This window comes from Pelmatolapia mariae, linkage group LG22, assembly GCF_036321145.2.
Source record: "Pelmatolapia mariae isolate MD_Pm_ZW linkage group LG22, Pm_UMD_F_2, whole genome shotgun sequence".
NCBI lineage: Eukaryota > Metazoa > Chordata > Actinopteri > Cichliformes > Cichlidae > Pelmatolapia > Pelmatolapia mariae.
The window spans coordinates 35,683,147-35,704,657 of NC_086245.2; the positions used below are offsets into that span (position 1 = coordinate 35,683,147).

The window sequence follows — 21,511 nt, forward strand, 5'->3', positions numbered from 1 at the left end:
AAGATATTTCCAGACGGACCAAGTGCGTTTCCTGTTGTCCGTGAAGATATAATAGCCCGTCAACAAACAGCACCAAACCATACTGGAAAATAGTTTTGTCACGGATTTAATTTTGTGTAAAGCTTCCATACAAACGTCTCTCCTCAGGTTGGCAGGGACAAAGTAGTTACGTTACACGGCTGAAGCTGGCATGTGTGGGCATTCTAGCGTGTAAAGTTACCGAGGATGTGGAGGACAGGTCCTGGTCCGAGTCTGAGGAGGGCAGCCAGACTCTGTTCCAGCACCCCACCAAAAGCTTCTCACACAAACTTCACTGCACGGCCCCGCGCCGAGAAGCAGAGGCGCAGACGAGTGCGGGAGGAGGGCATCCTATCGAGTCAGCATGGTGTAAGTTAGAGGGAGGCAAAGTACTAAGGCTAAAGCTCTCTGCCAAATCCTCCAAGGAAAGAGTACTAGTGCGTTTGTGTGTGTTTTTACAGATATACTGGCATCGTTGTATTGATAATAACAACAATAATAATGTAATAGTTTAATGCTGCACTCATTAGTTACCTCTGCCTCCCATTCTACTTTTAAATACTCTAGGAACAACAAGTAAGCCTGCAGTGTGAGAGCGAAGTGCTCTAATAGGGTGATATGGCACTACAAGGTCATTAAGATAAGATGGGGCCTGATTATTTAAGACCTTGTATGAGAGGAGCAGGATTTTGAATTCTGGATTTAACAGGAAGCCAATGAAGGGAAGCCAATACAGGAGAAATCTGCTCTCTCTTTCTAGTCCCTGTCAGGACTCTTGCTGCAGCATTTTGGATTAGCTGAAGGCTTTTCAGGGAGTTTTTAGGACTTCCTGATAATAATGAATTACAGTAGTCCAGCCTGGAAGTAATAAATGCATGAACTAGTTTTTCAGCGTCACTCTGAGACAGGATATTTCTAACTTTAGAGATGTTGCACAAATGGAAGAAAGCAGTCTTACATATTTGTTTAATATGTGCATTGAAGGACATGTCCTGGTCAAAAATGACTCCAAGGTTCCTCACAGTGTTACTGGAGGCCAAGGTAATGCCATCCAGAGGAAGAATCTGGTTAGATACCATATTTCTAAGATTTTCAGGGCCGAGTACAATAACCTTAGTTTGATCTGAATTAAGAAGCAGAAAGTTAGAGGCCATCCAGGTCTTTATGTCTTTAAATGATGCTTTCATTTATTAAAGTTATTCAAACCTACACAGCCATCTGTGAAAATCAGAGGCTGTTGGTGCTGGAAAATCTGTCCAATGTGTCTGAATGGAAACAATCATGCAAAGCAGAGTGGGCTAAAATTCCTCCACAGTGATGTGAAACAGTCATTGGCTGTTAACTCAAACACTTGATTGGACGTCTTGAGGGTAGCACTACCAGTTATTGGGTTTAGGGGACAATTACTTTACACACTTTTGTGTTTCAACCGTGTTGACTTGTGACTTGTTCAGTGCTGTTCTAATGCACTCCATGATGTCATAAATATAGTTATGAGAGAATAAATACGATAGCTGAAGCTGCCAGTTAGACAAGCTCTGATGTTTCTGTTTGCAGAGTGCTGAAGGTAAAGCAGTAAAGTGGAGTGAGAAGCAGAAGATTGCTTACACTGCTCCTACACCTCCTGGGGCAAAGAAAGGTGACTCTCCTGTAACCTCTGTTGGCTCGGCTGTCTCTTCTCCTTACAGGCTCTGAAAGTCCTTTTTCTTTTTCCCTACAGACACTAGCTCACCGTTCCCATCTTGTTACAGTCCGGAGTATGTGGAGTCCAGCTGGTATCAGTGGTGGGAGAAAGAGGGATTCTTCAGTCCTGAGCAACATGTAAACATGTGAACTTGTTAAATCAAATTATTACTGTTGCAGTTAGAAATGAATTCACTTGTAGAAAAAATATTGCTTTGCTTCTTCTGTTCCTTTGACAGGAGAAGGCAGGTTGCTGTGATTTCCTCCTGTGTTGTTTTGTTTTTTGTTTTTCTCTCAGCAGGTGATGAAGCAGGTTTACAGTGGTTTTTTTTCTCCCTCCCTCTTCATCTCGAGTTTTTCCTCCTCTTCTCCCCAACTTCTCTGTCCCTCTTCTTTCCCGTCCCTCGGTCCTGTCCGTTCTAATTGTAATAACTCAAAATAAACTAAAATAAATAAATAATAATAATAAAGGTCGAATAAAATATGACAATCATGTGGACCGGTATGGTAAAAGCCATAACGATCTATTTGGGAAAATAAATCTGTTGTGCATTTTTCTGGGCCTTCAGACAATCATTGTGATTGTAAAAACAGAAAAGTGCGTCTTCCTGAGATGTGATCACACTGCAAACCTGACCACCTCAGATTTGGTCAGAGTGATCTGATTGTATTCCATTTTTAATGTATTCAAGTTATCCAGGTAAAGGTGGCACGACAAGGAGCAAAAAAGACTTCACTCAGTCTCAAAAGTCCACCTTAATGTTCAGTTTCATTTGAATCTGAACGTGTTTTTTGTTTTTTTTAATCATTTCATTTTATTTGGGTTTAGAAGTCAAGTTAATATTTTCAATAATTAGAAAGTATACATTACTAAAGCACGAGCAACAGTACTATGATATATTTGATTACAGCAAAGGAAACAGTTGTTCTGTAGAGCAAGTGTGCACACGCACACGAGTCATGTGTTTCCCTTCCTGCTCTCAGGAACGGCTGCCCCACGCTGTGGATCAGACCTTCTCTCTGTGTATTCCTCCACCAAACGTGACTGGTACTCTGCACCTGGGCCACGCTCTGACAGTAGCTGTAGAGGATGCGCTGGTTCGATGGTAACTATCAACAGCAGAGCAGCATGTTGTCTTTGTTCTCTGAGCTCATCTGTTGATGGTTTGTATCCACCAGGAGGAGGATGCAGGGCTGCAGAGTGCTGTGGGTTCCTGGATGTGACCATGCAGGTATCGCGACGCAGGTACGCGTAATGACGGTTTGGCTCACATGTTCTCAGGTGTCTCTCAGAGTAACATCAAAATATGGAAACTGCTAAAAATGACACATTTATATCATATTCCATTTTTAAGGCTAATAATTGTGGCATTGTGGCACATGCTCAGTGCTGTAGAGTGTCGATGTGCTCGTGTTTTAGACGGTGGTGGAGAGGAGACTGCTGAGGCAAACAGGGAAGCACAGACGAGACTTTACGAGGGACGAGTTTCTGGAGGAGGTGTGGAAGTGGAAGAATGAGTGAGTCTTCACATCTGGACTTCTGAGCACATCTGCTGTGTGGCCTGCACGGTGTTTGCTGAGTTTCGAGCTTCTGTTGCAGGAAAGGAGACGAGATCTACCACCAGCTGAGGAAGCTTGGAGCTTCTCTGGACTGGAGCAGAGCCTGTTTCACTATGGACCCAGTAAGAGTCGAGTCACACGTGTTCCTGCTCTGGTTCCTTACTCTACGATTCAACGTGTTGATGGAGTTTTATGTATGAAGCCATCCCAGGAAGATAATCTCAACCATCCTAACGAGCTGATTTATGAAACTGTACAAATAACTGCAGCAGCGGTACAAAGAGAGATGAATATGAAACTGTGGTGCGATGTAAGCACATACACCACATATACACGATGGGTAGAGATGATAAGTCATTCCTAGCGTCCCTGTTTCCAGTAAGGCAGATTTATTTATTTGTAGTCATCTCTGCCTCCTCACCACGGCACACACAGGCTGGTCTAAATGATTCAGAGAAATCGCACCATCCCGTGGCCTCTCTCCAGGAAAATGAAAGTGCCATAAGAACTGCAGAGTGAAACACTGAAGTTGAGCTGTAAAATTGGCTGTAGTGGTGAATGGGCACCTTTAACTGTTTATCCTGCTTTTGTGATTTGATTTCAGGGTTTTAGCAGAGCTGTAACTGCAGCGTTTGTTCAACTGTGTGACTCTGGTCTAATTTATCGCTCAGAGGGTTTGGTCAGCTGGAGCTGTGCCCTGGAATCTGCCATCTCTGACATAGAGGTGAGACAGCTTTACATAAATGGATAGCAAATACAACAAGTGGACAGAATAATAGAGACAGTAATGTGTCTTCTCCCCAACCTAAAGTTACTCGTATCCAGGGATCCAGACAGCTTTCAAATTGATTAATAACTTGTATATAAGAAAGTGTATAAGGTTTTATTTTGCTTGGTGTTCCTCAGAGAGACCATCTGTGTGCTGAAAACAGTACAAAATCTGCTCTTTGCCTCCACGTGAACAATAAAACCTTCAGCATGTGTTTGCATGTCTAATGCTACAGTCTGATAATGTGACCTGATACAGGTGAAGCTCACATATGAGCACTCGCTGTATGTTTTTTTTTTAGATTAGCTACAGAGCAGAGTGTCCCTCTGATGTAATATCACTTGAACTCATCATCAGGTGGATTCGAAGGAGCTCTCCGGCCGGACCATGTTGGCTGTTCCTGGCTATGAAAACAAGGTGGAGTTTGGAACGATGCTGAGCTTTGCGTACCCCGTAGAAGGCCACGGTGCGTATCCGGGACCATCCTGGGACGTGGTGTGTCCTATATTTTGTACATTGATCCTCTTCTCTGTATTTTAGACACCGAGGTGGTGGTCTCCACCACCCGTCCAGAGACTATGCTGGGAGACGTGGCCATAGCTGTTCACCCTGATGATCCTCGATACCAGGCCAGTTGTTTATGTGAGATACTGTGGAAGTGTCTCAGTGGGAGTGTTTGACAATATTTCAGGACAAGCGACAATAAACAGTACAGATCTCCTACACCGCTCAGTGTATTGTAACATCAGTGAGCTGAAAACACAACGACTGTTCACAGAGAAAACTTTAAAAGGGACGTTAGCAAGCGCCGTAACACAACGGTGAGACACTACATCAGGGGTGGGAATGTCCAGGTCTCGAGGGCCGGTGTCCTGCAGGTTTAGATGCGTCCTTGATCCAACACAGCTGATTTAAATGACCTCCTCAACATGTCCTGAAGTTCTCCAGAGGCCTGGTAATGAACTCATCATGTGATTGAGGTGTGTTGACCCAGGGTGAGATCTAAAACCTGCAGGACACCGGCCCTCGAGGCCTGGGGTTGGACACCCCTGCACTACAGCATCAGGAAGCCTGGAGGCCAAATGAATGAACTGCAGGCTGGAAGAGTGGAAACTACGTGAACAGCGTGACGCTTGTTTAACAGAGCCATGTCTTTGCTTCTTCCAGACTGTTCATGGGAAGCACTGCAGACATCCTTTCACCAACAGACTGTTACCCATCATCACTGATTGTATGGTGGACGTGGAGCTTGGAACTGGTGACGACCACACCTGACACCTGACGTGACGCTGTTCCTGTGGATGTGTTCAGCCCTCTGACCCGTGGTATCCGCCCACTTCCTGTTTGTCTTTTGCAGGTGCAGTGAAGGTGACTCCTGCTCATGACCACACAGACTTTGTCCTCTCACAGAGACACTCACTTCCACGCCTGACTGTGATTGCTGGCGATGGGACGATGACAGGGTCCTGTGGACAGTGGCTGGAGGTGCTGTGTTACCTGTTTGTATACATGTGTGAGTTTGTTGTGTGTTGTTTGTGCGGTTTGGTGTGTATTTGGTTTTCACTGTTCTTTTTCTTTGTGAAGGGAGTGAAGCGTTTTGATGCCAGACAGCTCGTTGTGGATGCTCTGGTTGAGAAAAGACTGTTCAGAGGAAGAAAAGATCATGCCATGAGTTTACCCACCTGCAGGTACAGCAGCACGTGCACGCTCAACGTCTGAGTGTTTACTCTAAAGGAACTGGATGGACCATGTTGTGTGCAGATTCTTTTCATTAGAGCGTTTTGTGCCAGCTGACACCACGGTACAAAGTTTGAACTGTTTTTTGTGTTGATGCATCGATTAACAGCAAATTAAAGGGAAAGCCTGAATGCTTGATCCCTCGCAGTGACCAGCTCAGAGGGCTCGGTTTTGCTGTCGTGGGTTAGCTTCACTTGTCCCCCTGTAGCAGAGGTCAGTAATTAATTTCCCACAAAGCCACATGAGAAGCTGGGACTGCTGTGAGGGGCGCACAAATATATCCTGATCTCTTTATATGAAGCTTATTAGCCCTCAGTCTCTCACGTGGTCCCGGACCCCAAATCAGTACAAAGCTGTCTATATGAGAACCGTATGATCACAGTTAATTCATCCATAGGACAGCAGGGGGCACTGCAGGACTTGATGCAGAGTAAACAGCGGAAATCGTAATGGTCTACATCAGGGGTGTCCAACTCCAGGCCTCGTGTCCTGCAGGTTTAGATGTGTCCTTGATCCAACACAGCTGATTTAAATGACCTCCTCAACATGTCCTGAAGGTCTCCAGAGGCCTGGTAATGAACTAACTATCTGACTCAGGTGTGTTGACCCAGGGTGAGATCTAAAACCTGCAGGACACCAGCCCTCGAGGCCTGGAGGGCCCACCTCTTGTCTATATAGTCACCAGATTTCACCTATCGGGGATTTTGGACCAGTATAATAGCCACTACTCTTCATCACCATCATCAAAACACCAAATCAGAGAATTTGTTTAATTTTTTTAAAGGAGCGCTTCCACAGCTTTCCCATGACTTGAAATAATGCCAATGCGCACTGAAATAGTTCTTAAAGTATGTTTTTGCCATTTTATTCCTTTCTTTCCTTTAATTTGTCACCTGTCTATAGCTTTGCTCGATCAACTCGATCAGCCAAGAAAAACATTCAGTCCTCTTCAGAATAAATTGTTTAAACAAGTGAAGAGCGCAGCTGTCTGCCTCTTTACTTTATATCCATCAACAGGTTTTTGAATGCTTCGCTTGTTTCCATGTACAAATACTTTTTTTTTTTTCTTTTTTTTTTGTAATTCAGTTTTATTTATACAGTCACCTCAAAGTGTTTTATATTGTAAGGTAGATCCTACAATACTACATGCAGAGAAAAACCCAACAATCATATGACCCCCTGTGAGCAAGCACTTTGGCGACAGTGGGAAGGAAAAACTCCCTTTTAACAGGAAGAAACCTCCGGCAGAACCAGGCTCAGGGAGGGGCGGGGCCATCTGCTGTGATTGGTTGGGGTGAGAGAAGGAAGACAGGATAAAGACATGCTGTGGAAGAGAGACAGAGATTAATAACAGATATGATTCAGTGCAGAGAGGTCTGTTAACACATAGTGAGTGAAGAAGAAACACCCAGTGCATCATGGGAATCCCCCAGCAGCCTACGTCTATTGCAGCATTACTAAGGGAGGATTCAGGGTCACCTGGTCCAGCCCTAACTATATGCTTTAGCAAAAAGGAAAGTTTGAAGCCTAATCTTAAAAGTAGAGATAGTGTCTGTCTCCTGAATCCAAACTGGAAGCTGGTTCCACAGAAGAGGGGCCTGAAAACTGAAGGCTCTGCCTCCCATTCTACTTTTAAATACTCTAGGAACAACAAGTAAGCCTGCAGTGTGAGAGCCAAGTGCTCTAATAGGGTGATATGGTACTACAAGGTCATTAAGATAAGATGGGGCCTGATTATTATTTATTTTTCCTGCTCATTTGCAGATGTTCTTCTTTGTGGTTTCTCTTTCCTGATTCTTTTTCCCACTCTCCTCTCTGTTTTAGCCGCTCAGGAGACATCATTGAACCTCTTCTAAGAAACCAATGGTTTGTCCGGTGTGATGTAATGGCAAAAAAAGCTGTGCAGGTCAGTTTACAGCTGTATCGATTCCATGACTTGCTTTCAAAAGTAAAATTTGTGAAAAAGTTCCCGGGTCACTATCGTCACGGAGGTGTGGTCTTTCCCGGTCAGGCTGTCGAGGAAAGACGGCTGGAAATCATTCCTGAGTACTACACCAAGACATGGAAGAACTGGCTGTCCAACATCAGGTTGTGTGGCAGCGTGTGTCGTCAGTGACATGTGTGAAATGACACCGCTCTAACAATAATGCAGCTCTTGTCACAGAACATGTGGGTTGTGAACAATGTGCCTCTGTTTGCTGTGCAGTGACTGGTGCATATCCAGGCAGCTCTGGTGGGGTCATCAGATCCCTGCCTACAAAGTGATGCTTGCGAATTATGAGGGCCAACAAGAGGTTAGTGTGTGGGAAAACTTCCAAAAATAACACGCTTGTGTTGCCTGTGATTGACAGTTTCATGCAGAGGAACTTTGAACCAAAAGGACTGCTCAGAGTTTGTAGATTATTTTGTGAATTATCTGATAATCCCTACATTGTACACCAGTGTCAGTCTGTTCCAGTCTGGTGTGTGTGTGTGTGTGTGCAGGAGCAGTGGGTTTGGGGACACAGCGAGGACGAGGCCCGTCAGAGAGCTGCTGTCAAATATGGATTGAAGCCAGATGCCGTCACATTGACTCGGGGTGACTCACCTTCCTCCTGACCTTTAACCTGCTGCTGTATCTACACACTGTTACCTTATTGTGTGAATGCCGTGAGGCATTTTCGCAGGAAATGCAACTTTTTCTAGTTATTTGTTGCTGTTGTTTTCTCTGTAAACCACTAATATGACTGTGCTACAACCGGCTAAATGAGGAGGACAAGGATTCGCTGATCTAATGAGACACAATACGGACCGTGTCTGAACATGTTCATGATTATTACACACTGCTGTGTAAAAGTATTTGTTGCCTACTTGATTGTTTGGTAGTTTTGTAGTTTTTTTTTGGAGCATGTCTGTCACATGTTTCAGGTTGTCAAACAGGTTTTATGTCAGGCTAAGATAACCCGGTGGCAGCAGGCGTTTGGAGTCTGAAACCTGCTGTAAGAACTTGAGTGTTGTGTTGCTAATGAGTCTTTCACACTGTGCCAATCTTCTTTGTAGAAAATTTTTTAAGTCGGCTACATTGAGGGTGTTTTTGTGAGGCGACCCTTCCTGTTCTTGTCAGCAGTGGTTTCCTCCTCGAACTCTCCCATGGAGGCGTGGATGAATGATGGCTCTCACCGTGGTAAATGCCTCTGTACCCGTGTCAGAGTCACAGATGTCAGTGATTGGATCGCGATGTGCTGGTTTTTGACGTCTTTTGGCTTACTTCACTTTGTCTGCATTTCTTAATTGAACAGCGAGGTTTGGATAGCTTTTTTTCCTGTAATAAATTTAAAAACAGTCTTTTTTTAAATTTACTTTGGTTATTTTTGTCTAATATAAAACTGCGTTTGATGATCTGAAACGTGTGACAAAAATCCCCAAAACTAAGAAATCAAGAAAAAAAGCCAAATGTGTCCCATTAGAGTTCAGTGTAATGGGTCCAGTTAGTGGTTTACTGAGTTGGACTGTTGATGTTGAGATAAAATAAAAGGATGTGAGGTGTGTCAGAATTCAGCTTCAGTTACATTGTTCCCTGTTTCAGACCCAGATGTCTTGGATACATGGTTTTCCTCTGCGCTCTTTCCCTTTGCCATGCTTGGCTGGCCAGATCAGGTACTGGACTTCCTCTGACTGTGTGAAAAGAAGCAACCCTCATCCCTAACCCACCCACTCTTTCCACAGACCGCTGACCTGCAGCAGTTTTACCCTAACTCTGTTCTGGAGACGGGCAGTGACCTCATCTTTTTCTGGGTTGCCAGGATGGTGATGCTTGGAACAGAGCTGACCGGGCAGCTGCCCTTTAAACAGGTCACTTATAATAATGAGAAAATGGACTACAGCCTCAGCATATCCTGTTATTTTATTTTTGTCTCTCACCCTGTTTCCTTCCTGTCTCTTAGGTCCTGTTTCATTCACTAGTGAGAGATAAATATGGCAGAAAAATGAGTAAATCTCTGGGAAATGTCATCGACCCCTTAGACGTTATACACGGAGTCTCTTTGGAGGTAATGAGGCCGTAATGACTGTCTGACATCCGTCTCACTCAGTGAAGAGCCTCGGCATCTTTAAACTAGTGTCAGAAACATCATGTTAGCGTGCTTCAGCAACCTGTCTGTTTTGTTGTTTTTACGCTCTATTTTAAGGAAATCGTTACATTTTATTCACTTTTTTTACTCATTCTAGACGTCTTAAAGAAAAGCAGTTATTCATCTGTCTTTACTGCTACAGCGCGGTGTAGCTCTGGAGCTAACAACAGCTGGCGAAAGAATGCATTTTTATTTTATCTCACAAACCTCTGAGTTGCTGAGAAGATGCATAGCAGAGTTGTAAACAGTACAGCTGTCACCGCGGCACAGAGACAGCCGTCTGTTCTTCACCTTAAACGATGTGTTGTGAAAGTCTTCCCGTGATTTCCTCCGTCCTCTTAGAGACTTCAAGGAAAAGTGAAGCAGGGGAACCTGGATCCGAGGGAGCAGCTGGTTGCCATGGAAGCACAGGTCAGCTCCCCTCCCTCCCGTCTCCTTCTTTCTCTTTATTCCCACTCTTATCTGTCTGCTACATCTGCTTCCCCACAGAGGAAGGACTTCCCCGTGGGGATCCCAGAGTGTGGGACTGATGCTCTGCGCTTTGCCCTTTGCTCTCACAGAATGCAGGGTGAGTGAGTCCCTCCTCTGACGGGAAACAGTTTGTCAGAGCGAATGAATGTGGAAGACAGCGTCACGGGAAAGAAGATGTGATGCATATGTTCACTAGAGTTAAAAGTGACTGCATAACATATTATTGATCCCTATTTCACATAAAAGCCAGCCGTCATTACAACACAGAAGGTTAAATCCATCTCAGGTACCTTCAAGTAGCTTATGAGATGTTATCAGGGTGATAACCATATCATCTTTCATCACAGTCAGAGGTTCCTAACTAGTAACTAACTGCTGGGGAGCAGAACAATCAAATGACCCATGTTAGACCGGTGGGCTGCTTCTTTATCTTTTTACTGTGTGTAACATTTTCACTTTTGCCTGTTGTCAGGAGGAGACATCAGTCTGTCTGTCGCTCAGGTTCTGAGCTGCAGACACTTCTGTAATAAGATGTGGCAGACCTTAAGGTTCACACTGGGAGTGCTGAGTGAGAACGGAGCAACAGTGGAAACTATAGCAAAGGTACAGCAAGAACGATCTTAGACGGACAGTTGGAGTGCTTCTTTTTACCTTATAGACTTGTTGTTGTTTGAAAAAGGCTAAGCTTCTCTGACAGGATGTGTGTGTGTGTGTGTGTGTGTGTGTGTGTGTGTGTGTGTGTGTGTGTGTGTGGGTTTTTTTTTAAAGGATGCACTGAGCCTACATATCAAAGAGTATGAGCACTGTGAGCTGTGTTGAATGTAACACAAGTGTAAAAAGAGAGGAAAGTGTTTTTGTACAAAGACTGTCAGAGGTTCTCTATAGCACGGGAAAGAAGTTTGTCCCTTATAAACACGACTTTAGCGTTTTCTTTCTGAGAGCGACAGGAATATTTAAAGTTTACAGGACGTCCACCTCTGCACTCAGGGAAAAGAACAGTTTGTGTCACTGAGCAGGAACCTGATATTTCCAAGAACAACTGCAGAGGCCCGGGCTGGAGTCCCGGGGCGTCTCCACGGTCCTGTCAAAAAATAAAAGCAGACTAATACACACAGAGTGATCAGGTCAGCTGACCAGTTACCATGGAGCTCTCTGACTCAATTAGCTATGTTGCTGATCCTAAAAGATCATTTTTTTGTTTTTTTTTCGTTGAGTCGGATTCAAAGCTGGAGGGAACTCTCGTTGTTTTTCTTCACAACAGAGGAACCAAACATGCACACCAAGAGAAATACACCAGGTTAAAATGAACTACAGTTCTTCTCAAATATCAAAATACATCATGACAGCTCAACTTTGTTTTAACGGCGCGGACACTGAGGCTACGTCGACACTAATGCGTTTTCGTTTGAAAACGCATCGTTTTCTCTCCGTTATGGCCTCCCGTCCACACTGAGATGGCGCTTTCCTCAAGGAAAAACGCAGCGTTTTGAAAACGCTCTCGAAAACGCAAACATTTCAAAATGGAGCTGCCCCGGCGCAGTGTGGACACTCGAAAACGCAGACTTTCTAAAACGATGACGCATGTTGGTCATGTGATGCAGTCATGTGACCAATCCAACAAAGATAGCGGAGGGCATTAGACAGCAGTTGTTTTGTTTGCTCTCAATTTTGACAGCCCTAAAAAAGATTAATATCAGAGAGCTTTTCTCCAAACTCTTTAATTCTCACTCGTTTTTGCGCATGCGCAGGACTGGAACGTAAGCGTTTTGGGCCGTGTCAATGTGGACGCACAACTCTGTGGAAACGACTGAAAACGCTAGTTGGACGCAGAGTGTTTTCAGATCTATCCGGGCCAGTGTGGACGTAGTCTGAGCATGACAGGCTGACAGGAACACTCCCACTTTACAAACAGTTGTGCAGTCTCTCAGGGGTTTGAGGTGTGTGAAATCTGACATGTCTGTTTGTGCCAAACTGTTTCACACACTGTTTGACAACGTGGAGTAAAAGACATCTGAATTCAACTGAAAAATGTTTACTTTTATCATCTTCTTCTAATCTGGCATCATAAACGTGACTGTGTACACTGGAAGCGCCTGTAGCCTTTCACAGTGTTTGCCTCTCTGCAGACAGCTCCTCTGAGCAGCATGGACCGCTGGATCTGCTCCAGACTCCACAGCACGGTTGGACAGTGTGAGCAGGCCTTTGAAGCTTATGAGCTCCACGCTGTCACGTCTGCCCTGTACTCCTTCTGGGTCCACAGCCTGTGTGATATTTACATGGTGAGGAGCACAACTGTCCCAGGACATGCGTAGACTTTGATCATCCCAACAGACCAGATAAGATCGTTACTGGTTTCCTTTGTATCTCCACTGATCTTCTTACTGCTCTGTCTAAAAACAGACAAGGTGATATATTTATCTGGTTTCTCCATGGAAACGTGGAGGCTCAAAGCTTAATGCAAAGAGATTAACCTAATTAAGACTAAAGTGTTAGAGCTAAGTGAGCAGTTAGCCCAGCACTGAATGAGCTGCTGTCACTTTGCTCTGTGTGTATTTGCAGGAGTATATAAAGCCTCTGGTGACCCAGCAGGACCAGGAAGTCGTCCTCACAGCCGACGCAGAGCACAGTGGTGACGTGAGGCAGGCGGCCATCGCTGTTCTCTATCACTGTGTGTCTGTGTCCTTGGCCCTGCTCTCCCCCTTCATGCCGTTCATCACTGAGGAGCTGTGGCAGAGACTTCAGCCGTTCGCACCCGAAGCTGCTGCACAAACCAGCCTGTGTTTACAGCCGTACCCCCGCTCCGCTCAGTTGGTAGGGCTTTCTGAGGTTTTCAAGTGTTTGTAGCCCCCCAGGAAAGCACCTTCTTGTCTTAAATAACACTAAAAAAAACCCTGCTAATGTGCATTAATATCTGGATTTGGGAAAATTCCAAATTTCTACCAATCTCAAATTATTCCAATCAGAGTAAACCAAGTACAAGCTTGGCAGAAATCTCTCTGCTGTCAGAGATGAAGAGCAGAGACAGATCCAAACCATGTTCAGGCAAACTTGAGACACTAAAACTCACAGCAAGCAGAAGGAAACAAATGCGACTGTTGTTGCTTATTAGGTGAGCTTCACCCAGAGACATTTACTGTAATTATACTGTAATTCAAGATTTTAATAATATTTCAGTGACAAATATCACTGGAGAAGCAGATAATATTGATCACACTGCCCAGTTTGTACACCCACAGACTGAGGGACAGTCAATAAGGTCCAGCTGACAACAGCCGTAATCTTAAGGCTGTAAGATCAACTCCCCACAATAACATAGATTAGGTGATCTTATATTTATAGCAGGAAATAAACTCTGAACGTTTGGGAAAGAGAGATTTCACCAGTAATTACTCCTGAAGTTTTAAATGTCTGTACATCCCTCTTCTGGCACTAATCTAATTAGCTGCTGAGCCTCCTCCCAGAACACCTCACCCAAGCCTGGTGTGGCCAAATACTTCATCTGGCTCTTTTAAATTTGGAAGAGGAGCAGCTCGACTCTGAGCCCCTCACCAAGATCCTCACCCTCTCCTTAAGGCTGAACGCAGGATTGTTCTCATCTCATTATTTTGGTCATTACCCAAAGCTCATGGTCATAGGTGAGGGTATGAATGTAGATGGACCAGCAACGCCTTTGCTTTCACATTTGGCTCTTTCTGAATGTGAGTGTGTCACCACAATACAACAGACCAGTTCAGAGTGTCACTGTCACTCCTGCTCTCCTTACTTAAATCGTTACAGTGAGCACTCCACCCTTCTCTGACTAAGGACCGTGGTCTTGGACTTGTAGCTAATTTTCAGCCAAGCTGCTTCGATTTTAGCTGCAAACTCTGAGAAGAAAAATTCAGTAAATAAAAATGATGAACAGAAAGAATAAATCTGATTTATTACCAACAATGTGAACCAAGCTCTAGCAACACTTGTACAGAGCCTGGATAAGCCCAATACAACGTATTCCCCAATTCCCCAGCAATTCCCCACAGGATACCCAGAGGGATGCGGTTGAATGCCTTCTCCAAATCCACAAAGCACATGTAAACTAGTTCGGCAAACTCTCATGAAACCTCGAATATCCATGTGAGGAGGAAGAGTTGGTCCAGCATTCCACAACCACAATGAAAAGACGGACTCACACCTCCAGTACCCTGGCATAGGCCTTCCCAAAGCCTGAGGAGTGTGATCCTCGACTTCTGTGGAATGTTGCAGAGCCAAGACAGTCCTACAACATGACCTGAAAAAGAAAAGATGAAAACTTACACAAAGCAAACGATAAGAAGCCTATTTGTGGGACGACCAAACGCAAATCAGTGGAGTCAGACATGCCTGCAGAAAGGCACAGAGAGAAAGAGCCAAAGAAGAGGAAGCACAAACCGGGGAAAAGAGAAGGTGCAAACTTAGTAACATCCAGCAGCTGCAAATGAATGCATGGTGATAAAAGAGAGAAAAATGCTCTACTGTGGCATAACTATAACAGCCAGAATAATAAGCTTCATCTAAACTTTTAATTTTTTACCGAGGGTTTTCTCCACACTAACCTGGACACTGAGATGCTTTCTTAGTCCAGGACTGAAAACTGGCCCAGAGTTATTAAAAGTAGCTTAGACAGAGGAATGCACAGGACTCTATACAACACTGTCCGGGGACTTCAGCTGATGTGTTAGTTTTCTAACCTCCCGGTCCTTTCCATTCTCACAGGAACACTGGCATTTTGCCGAAGAGGAAAGAGATTTCCTGCTGGTACAGGAAGTGATCCGAGTGGCCCGTTCTTTACGAGCACAGTGTGGCATAACCAAAGCAAAACCTGACAGTAAGTCAACACAAGAAGGCATAACCATTATCACACCGACTCTTCCACTGGCAAATGCTTGAAAGCAAATATAGCAGCGAAGTGAAGTTTTGTTACTATGCAAAAGTCTTGAGTCACCTGTGATTTCTTCACTTTTTGCCAGGAAAATGGGAAATGGGTGCAGCGATTTTTTTTTTGTTTATTTTTTTAAATGTCTGCAAACCTTTATGGAGATACAGCACAGAAGTCAAAGTCAGAGTTTGTGCAATATTAACAGGCTTGAAAGTCGATATTCAGTAAGACCAGCTTTATTCTTCACAGCCTGAGCTCTCTGAGACAGGTCTCATTAAAAGTATCTTCAGGAATAGTTCTCCAGGCTTCTTGAAGGACATTCAGAATTTTTCCTTGGATATTTCTGCCTCTTGTTCTGTTATCTGTCAGGATGATCCCACACTGCTTTGGGTTCTGAGGAGGCTAGTCCACGACCGATGGTGTCCGATTGTATTCCATTTCTTTCTTTCTTTTGTTTTTCTTATTTGGTGAGGCAGTGAAAGTCTAACAATCTTTTGGGCATCACTGTCAGGCTGAAATGAAGCTCTTGCCAATTGGATGCTTTCAGGATGATATTGTACGGTAGATCAAACTCTGATGGTGCTTTTCTGCCTTTACAGTTCCATTAATGTTGGTCTCCACACCACTGGCTGAAACGCAGCCCCAGAGGTCGAGGGCCGTGTTTTACAGATGGCTGTAGACTTGCACTGTTCACCTCTACCTGAGGTCCTCTGAACAATTCAATGATTTGAACCAAAAGTTTCAGATTTGGATTTCTCTCCACATTTTGATCATCAGTGCACGTCTTGCATAATTTTCATGCCTTAGTTTGTTTTTTCTCCGCTTCATTAAGAATGGCTTCTTGACAGCTACACTTCCACTGAGACCAGTTCTGACAATAGATGGACCAGTAAATAGCTGATTCAGCTCTTTGCTAGTGCAGTATGTTTTGCATACTAATATATGCCACATTTTTAACTTACATCTTTTTTGGAATCATCTTGTTTGTGTAAAAATACAATTTAATGCTTGTCAAACTGGTATCTTTGGTATTTTTCTTGGTATTCAAAAATGGGAACAAACTGTGTTTTTGACACGCTGCTTGTAACAAAGTGCCAAAGGCTTCACTTAAAATTGGTTCTTTGCTAAGTTGCCTGTTACGTGTAGATACAACACTGGTTCTTCACTTTTCTCTTCTTTTTTTTTTTTTAATGCGTGAATTATTCAGAGGTCAGAGGTTCAACAAACAAACATAAAACATTCCTTTGAAAATAGTCAGGTATAAGCACTGGCCTGAATATGTGTAACAAAGTAGCCAAAACTCTGAAAGTCAGACTCAGCTGTGGCAGGACCTTTATTCTTTAAGAAAAGAATAAAAATGATTTAATTTATTTAAATCTTGATTGTTTCAGTGTGGGCAGTGTGTTCGCCCAGCCAGGCCGAGGTCCTCCTTCGCTTCGGGTCAGCAATTAGGACTTTAAGCCGAATCTCCGACCTTCACATCTGCTGTTCTGACAGAGGCAGCATCCCCCTGTCTGTACACTCCACTTCTCCACCCAAAACAAGCCTCGTTAGTGTGGTGGACCACACATGTCAGCTACATCTTCACTTTCAAGTATGTATCGGGCTTCTTCTGCATGAAGCATAACTTCATTGTTAATGAATTAACTTCGTGTGTTGGACTGACTGACAGTTTAGTCTTTCATTTCTTAAAACAAACTTTTAGAAATGAGAGCATTGGGATTATCATCTGACATACTGTGAATGAAATTATTTACTCTAAGATATGAAACCAATCTGTAATGCGCAGGATTTAATAAGTAAGGAGCAGTCAGGTTACGCTAATAACTTGATTGGTTGATCATCACCAAGTGTGCAGTTTTGGCAGTTTGCTGGCACGAACACCATGAGCCAAGGAGATAAACACCTTGTGTGAATAGGCACATGATCAGTAGTGGGTCAACTACCCTCTTACACAGTACAGATTATAATATTAATATCTGGGACCCGCCACCTTTGGCCTTAGAGCTGAAGAAGCTTCTCAGACGACAGGTGAAACGTCTTCAAGAAACTTAGAGAAGTCCAGTCGTTTTCCTCTCCAAGCTTCTTAGATCATCAGCAGAGCTTTCAGGTGAAACCACTGAAGACCATGAGCTCCTCTGTACACAGACGAGTCAGAGGTGAGGGCATCTGTCCCACAGCCAGAGCTGGAGTCATGCATCGGGACAATGTACCCAAACACAGTCAAGGTGCTGCAATATCCCAGTCACGGTGTGGACCTGAACTCCATTGAAATGCTGTGGCAGGACCTTATGAGAGTTGTGTATAAATAAATGCACGCACGTAATCAACGAATATTAAATGTCATGTGACCTTTGCTTAAGCAAATCTAATAACTCTTCAGAGAAGCACACATTGTTTACGTCATGTTTGCATTGTGATGAGAATCCCATCCTGTTCCTGTTGAATGTTTTTGCAGTGGTGATGAGGATGCTGGTCATGTCTAACGTCCTGTGTTGTGTCTCTCAGAGTGGAATGAACATTGAGAAACAGATCGTGCAGCTCTCTCAGCGCAAAGACAGGCTCGTCCCAAAGCTGGATGAAATCCTTGCCAGAGTCCGGTCTCCAAGCTACCTCACCAAGGTTCCTTCTCATGTCAGGGAGCAGATGGACAGTAAGGTGAAGGAGACCTGCAGCAGCTTTGTTTATAACTGCATCTGAGTCAGCTTTATGTTTTGGAGAGAGAGAATCAAAGCTCGGGGAATGGCACTGCTGTTATGTCGCTCTCTAACCAATAGATGGTTGTAGAGTGGTCCACTGAACATTTCAAAGACTGATGCTGAGATTTAGCTGATAAATAAAAATTACAATTTAAAATAGGAGATTATATGAAAACCTCGTACATATACGTACATTCTTCCACTCTTTCCACACAAAAACTTTGAATCCTGCTGTGGCAGAAAGAGGAGCCACACCAGCTTTGCACATTCTGGTGCTTTTTATTTGTTTCCTTCTTCAAAGCACGAGCAGCTGTTCAGCTGCCCTGCTTACACCTCCGCCCTCCCGTCCCGGCACCATCCTTAAAGGGGAGGCGTGGTTTGGTGTTGGAGATCAGGTGCATATGACGCCACACTATGAACCTACTGCTCCACCCACCTCCTGCAGCTGAGCCACACACCCCCTTACCTGCTAGGACAAAACAGCCCCCAAGCCCCTTTTTGAGCCATCAGTCTGCAGAACAAAAGGGAGGAAAAGGCTAGGTGTGTAGAGCAGGGGCTTCCCACAGAGACCCTTCTTTACCTGCAATAAATATCGCCTGGCACTGCTCCATCCACTAGACCAGATCTGGGGTACTCTTTCGGATGAGGTCAGTCAGTCTGGCGGTTGTACCCAGCCAGCCCCAAGAACCGCCTCAGCTCTGTTTCGGTCTTAGGCCATGGGCAGGATGCGATGGCTGCCGTTTTAACCACCTGTGCCCGCCCCCCAAGTGGTTCCTCAGATACTGTACCTCCCTCCGTCCAACTTCACACACATCTAAATTTTTGTGGGGGCTTAGACCAGTTTTCTTGAATCATCTCCAACGCCTTCCACAGCTTTCTCCCAAACAGTAAATCAAAGGGAGAACGTGGAAGAAGTTGTTCACAGCCAAACCAACAGCCGCATCCAGACTGGTTGGGTGGTGCAGACCCACTCCGCGGCTTCTGCGGAAAGCCCCGCGATGAACTGTACCACCAGCCCTACGATGCAGGCCTCAACGGGTAACCAGGCAGCTACCAGGTTCTCCAGTATTTTTGTCCAGGACTAAGACTGGCCCCGTAGCTTCTCCCGCTGGTGGTGAAACACTGCCGCTTGCTCCTTCTGCTCTCTCTAGCCATGATCTTAGCCATCATCTGGGCCAGCATCTCAGTTGGTTGGGCTGGTTGTGGCTCCGTCGTGCTGCGGCTGGGTTTCGGCACCACTGTGACAGAATGAGGACCCACACACCAGCTTTGCACGTTCTGGTACCTTTGATTTCTAAGATGTTTTTCCTCATTCACAAAGCACAAGCAGGTATTCATCTGCTCTGCACAAACCGACATACACACCTCTCCCCTCCGGTCCAGGCACCATCCTTACAGGGGAGGCTGGTTCACTGATGGAGATCAGGTGCACGTCAACCTCCCCTGACACCACTCCTCCACCCCTCCCCTGCAGCTGAGCCACGCCCCGCCACACATACACAGTGGATCTCCTCCTAAGCCTAGGCCACACTCAATTTTAAAATGCACAGTCATCTTAAGCTAATATGTGGCTTCCTGCTGTGGTTATGCAATCCTGTGAGATTTTGCACAGTGAAAGCAAGGAAACACATGTAAATGCTAATGGTGTCATCAATTGTTAGTTGTATCATTGTGCAGAGAACATTCACTCTGTGAGTTCATACTAACACTGTATCTATCTCTGTATTTTCATGTTTTACTCTGTGTGTGCAGGTGTCTGCTTTGGAGCAGGAACTGAAAACTGTTGAGGATCAACTGAAATTGCTGCAAGAGATGCAAACAGCAGAATAACTGAAGCCTTTACAGTAGCTGTGTGGACTGCTGGAGGAAAAAACGCTGCTGTTTCATTATTTATAATATTATCTGAGTCAAAAATATGAACTTTATATTACTGTAATGGAGTTATACACTGTATAAGTACCAGTCCTGTCTGGCTCCAGGTGTTTTGAGCGTAGTGGAAGCATCTGCATTTGATCTGTTGCTCTTATTCCAAAAATATTGTCTTGTGTTCTGGCCTTTTAAAAACTCTGATTTTAAAATAACTTTTATGATCAACCTTTCATTTTCATTGTTTTACCATGAATGGATTTTAAATCTGAATATTGCTGTGGGAAAGCACTTTTTGAGTATATCATAATTTAGACCCCAGAAGAATCATGGAGCGAATTTAGGAGGCTAACATGCAAACTAAAACAGCAGTTAATCTATTGATAGAAAATAAATATATCATTGAGATTCAATTTTTAAAAAAAAAATACATCGATTAGAGACTAAATGTAGAAAGCTAACTTTGAGTGTTCATACAGAAATTCATCCTCTTACTTTGCTATAACCAGCAGGAACCAAGTCAGCACTCGTGTCTAATGACAGAATGACGGTTTTCCTGCACAGCTTCACCTTCTCTCAAAGAGCATGGACAAGAAGAGCGTCTGAGTTCAAAGCTCAAGCACACTTGGTATAAAGATCAGCTTTATTACTTCACCAACATGTTTCAGCCTGTGGGTTTCAATGGGGTGGTCAAGAACTGCCCATATTTCACAGCCATGTTTTCCACAGGTTAACAGTCCTGGTTATGGTGGTTTTGTGTGGCTGCAGACGTTCCCCGTTTGTCTGTCATGCAGGCGGTCAGTAGCTGTGACAGTTTGCAGAAAACAGCTTTTACCCAAATTCTGAAAACTGCCTATCCAGAAGTTATTAACCTCAACTCCTCAGTACTTCTCTGCACCCCCAGCGGTACATCCTTAAGTAGATCACGTAAGCAAAGAAAAGTAAAAACACTCCCAGGGATTCTACCTATTCATGAGCAGGTTGCACCGTTCTTAAGAAGTGCTCAACCAAACACCCTGAGTGAGTGTAGGAAGACCTTTCCAAACTTCTTCCCCAGTTGCAGCTGGGACAGGCTGCGCACACTCAGATGTACATACTTCCTGGCACATTTGTGATAGTGCCGACCAGCGAGCCTTAATTTTAGCTGGAAAGTATCAGCTTTCCTAGAAATAAAGAAAGAACCTCGAGATTATGCCACAGTCCTAGTCCAAACATATGCTGTTGACTATTTGGTTATCTTGTTTAACCACTGAAGTGAGGAAACTTTTTTTTTTTCACATTTATTCAAACTGTGTTTTAACTTAAAAGCTTTAGGGTTACATCTAGGTTACAGTTTGGTGCAGTAGTTTTGAAGATTTAGCTTTGGAGTTGGAGTACTGGGAATAATTGCAGTCTGTGGAAGTTAATAACAAAAGGAAACTGCTGTTAGCTAAAGAGAAGTCAAGACGGTAACTGGAGGTCCATGACTTCCTGGATGAACACCACTGCCAGTACATAAAGTGGGTAAGTCTCCTTGTGCCCAAGATCTTGCATAAACCCAGTCTTGTTTTGGATTTGAAGGCTACACTGTAACTACCATGTGATGGCCTACGTTCAGCTCTACAATCTAGTAAACAGCTTCAAAGTTACTGACATGAGTTAAAGTCATCCACCTGATGACAAAGGCAGCAATGTTACCTTTGTAACTTTAGCTCATTACCTGCTG

The 21,511-nt window shown here is 44.2% G+C and overlaps 2 protein-coding genes across 4 annotated transcripts in view; one reads left to right on the forward strand and one right to left on the reverse strand.

Moving 5' to 3' along the window:
* The first annotated feature begins 28 nt into the window (after positions 1–28).
* On the forward strand, positions 29–20,030 carry vars2 (valyl-tRNA synthetase 2, mitochondrial). 2 transcript variants are annotated; one of them, XM_065471527.1, is made up of 29 exons: positions 29–387; positions 1,576–1,657; positions 1,739–1,839; positions 2,686–2,807; positions 2,881–2,947; positions 3,122–3,219; positions 3,302–3,383; positions 3,866–3,985; positions 4,388–4,496; positions 4,571–4,659; positions 5,198–5,288; positions 5,388–5,515; positions 5,615–5,718; positions 7,592–7,673; positions 7,779–7,855; positions 7,974–8,061; positions 8,252–8,345; positions 9,333–9,403; positions 9,473–9,598; positions 9,691–9,795; positions 10,219–10,287; positions 10,366–10,444; positions 10,820–10,950; positions 12,474–12,626; positions 12,907–13,158; positions 15,079–15,190; positions 16,633–16,835; positions 17,750–17,899; positions 19,693–20,030. In XM_065471527.1, exons 1-29 carry the CDS (start codon positions 226–228, stop codon positions 19,768–19,770), a joined length of 3,225 nt encoding a protein of 1,074 aa, XP_065327599.1. In that variant the 5' UTR covers positions 29–225; the 3' UTR covers positions 19,771–20,030. The 2 variants fall into 2 exon arrangements, with proteins under 2 accessions (XP_065327599.1, XP_065327600.1); XM_065471528.1 differs by lacking the exons at positions 15,079–15,190; positions 17,750–17,899; positions 19,693–20,030 and having other exon boundaries at positions 16,633–16,817.
* Positions 13,993–21,511, reverse strand: part of ddx39b (DEAD (Asp-Glu-Ala-Asp) box polypeptide 39B) — a 45,911-nt gene continuing 38,392 nt past the window's right edge. For both annotated transcript variants that reach the window (XM_065471530.1, XM_065471531.1), the window contains exon 11: positions 13,993–14,614. In XM_065471530.1, coding sequence (XP_065327602.1) covers positions 14,439–14,614 — 176 coding nt within the window. In that variant the 3' untranslated portion in view covers positions 13,993–14,438. The remainder of the gene's footprint in view (positions 14,615–21,511) is intronic.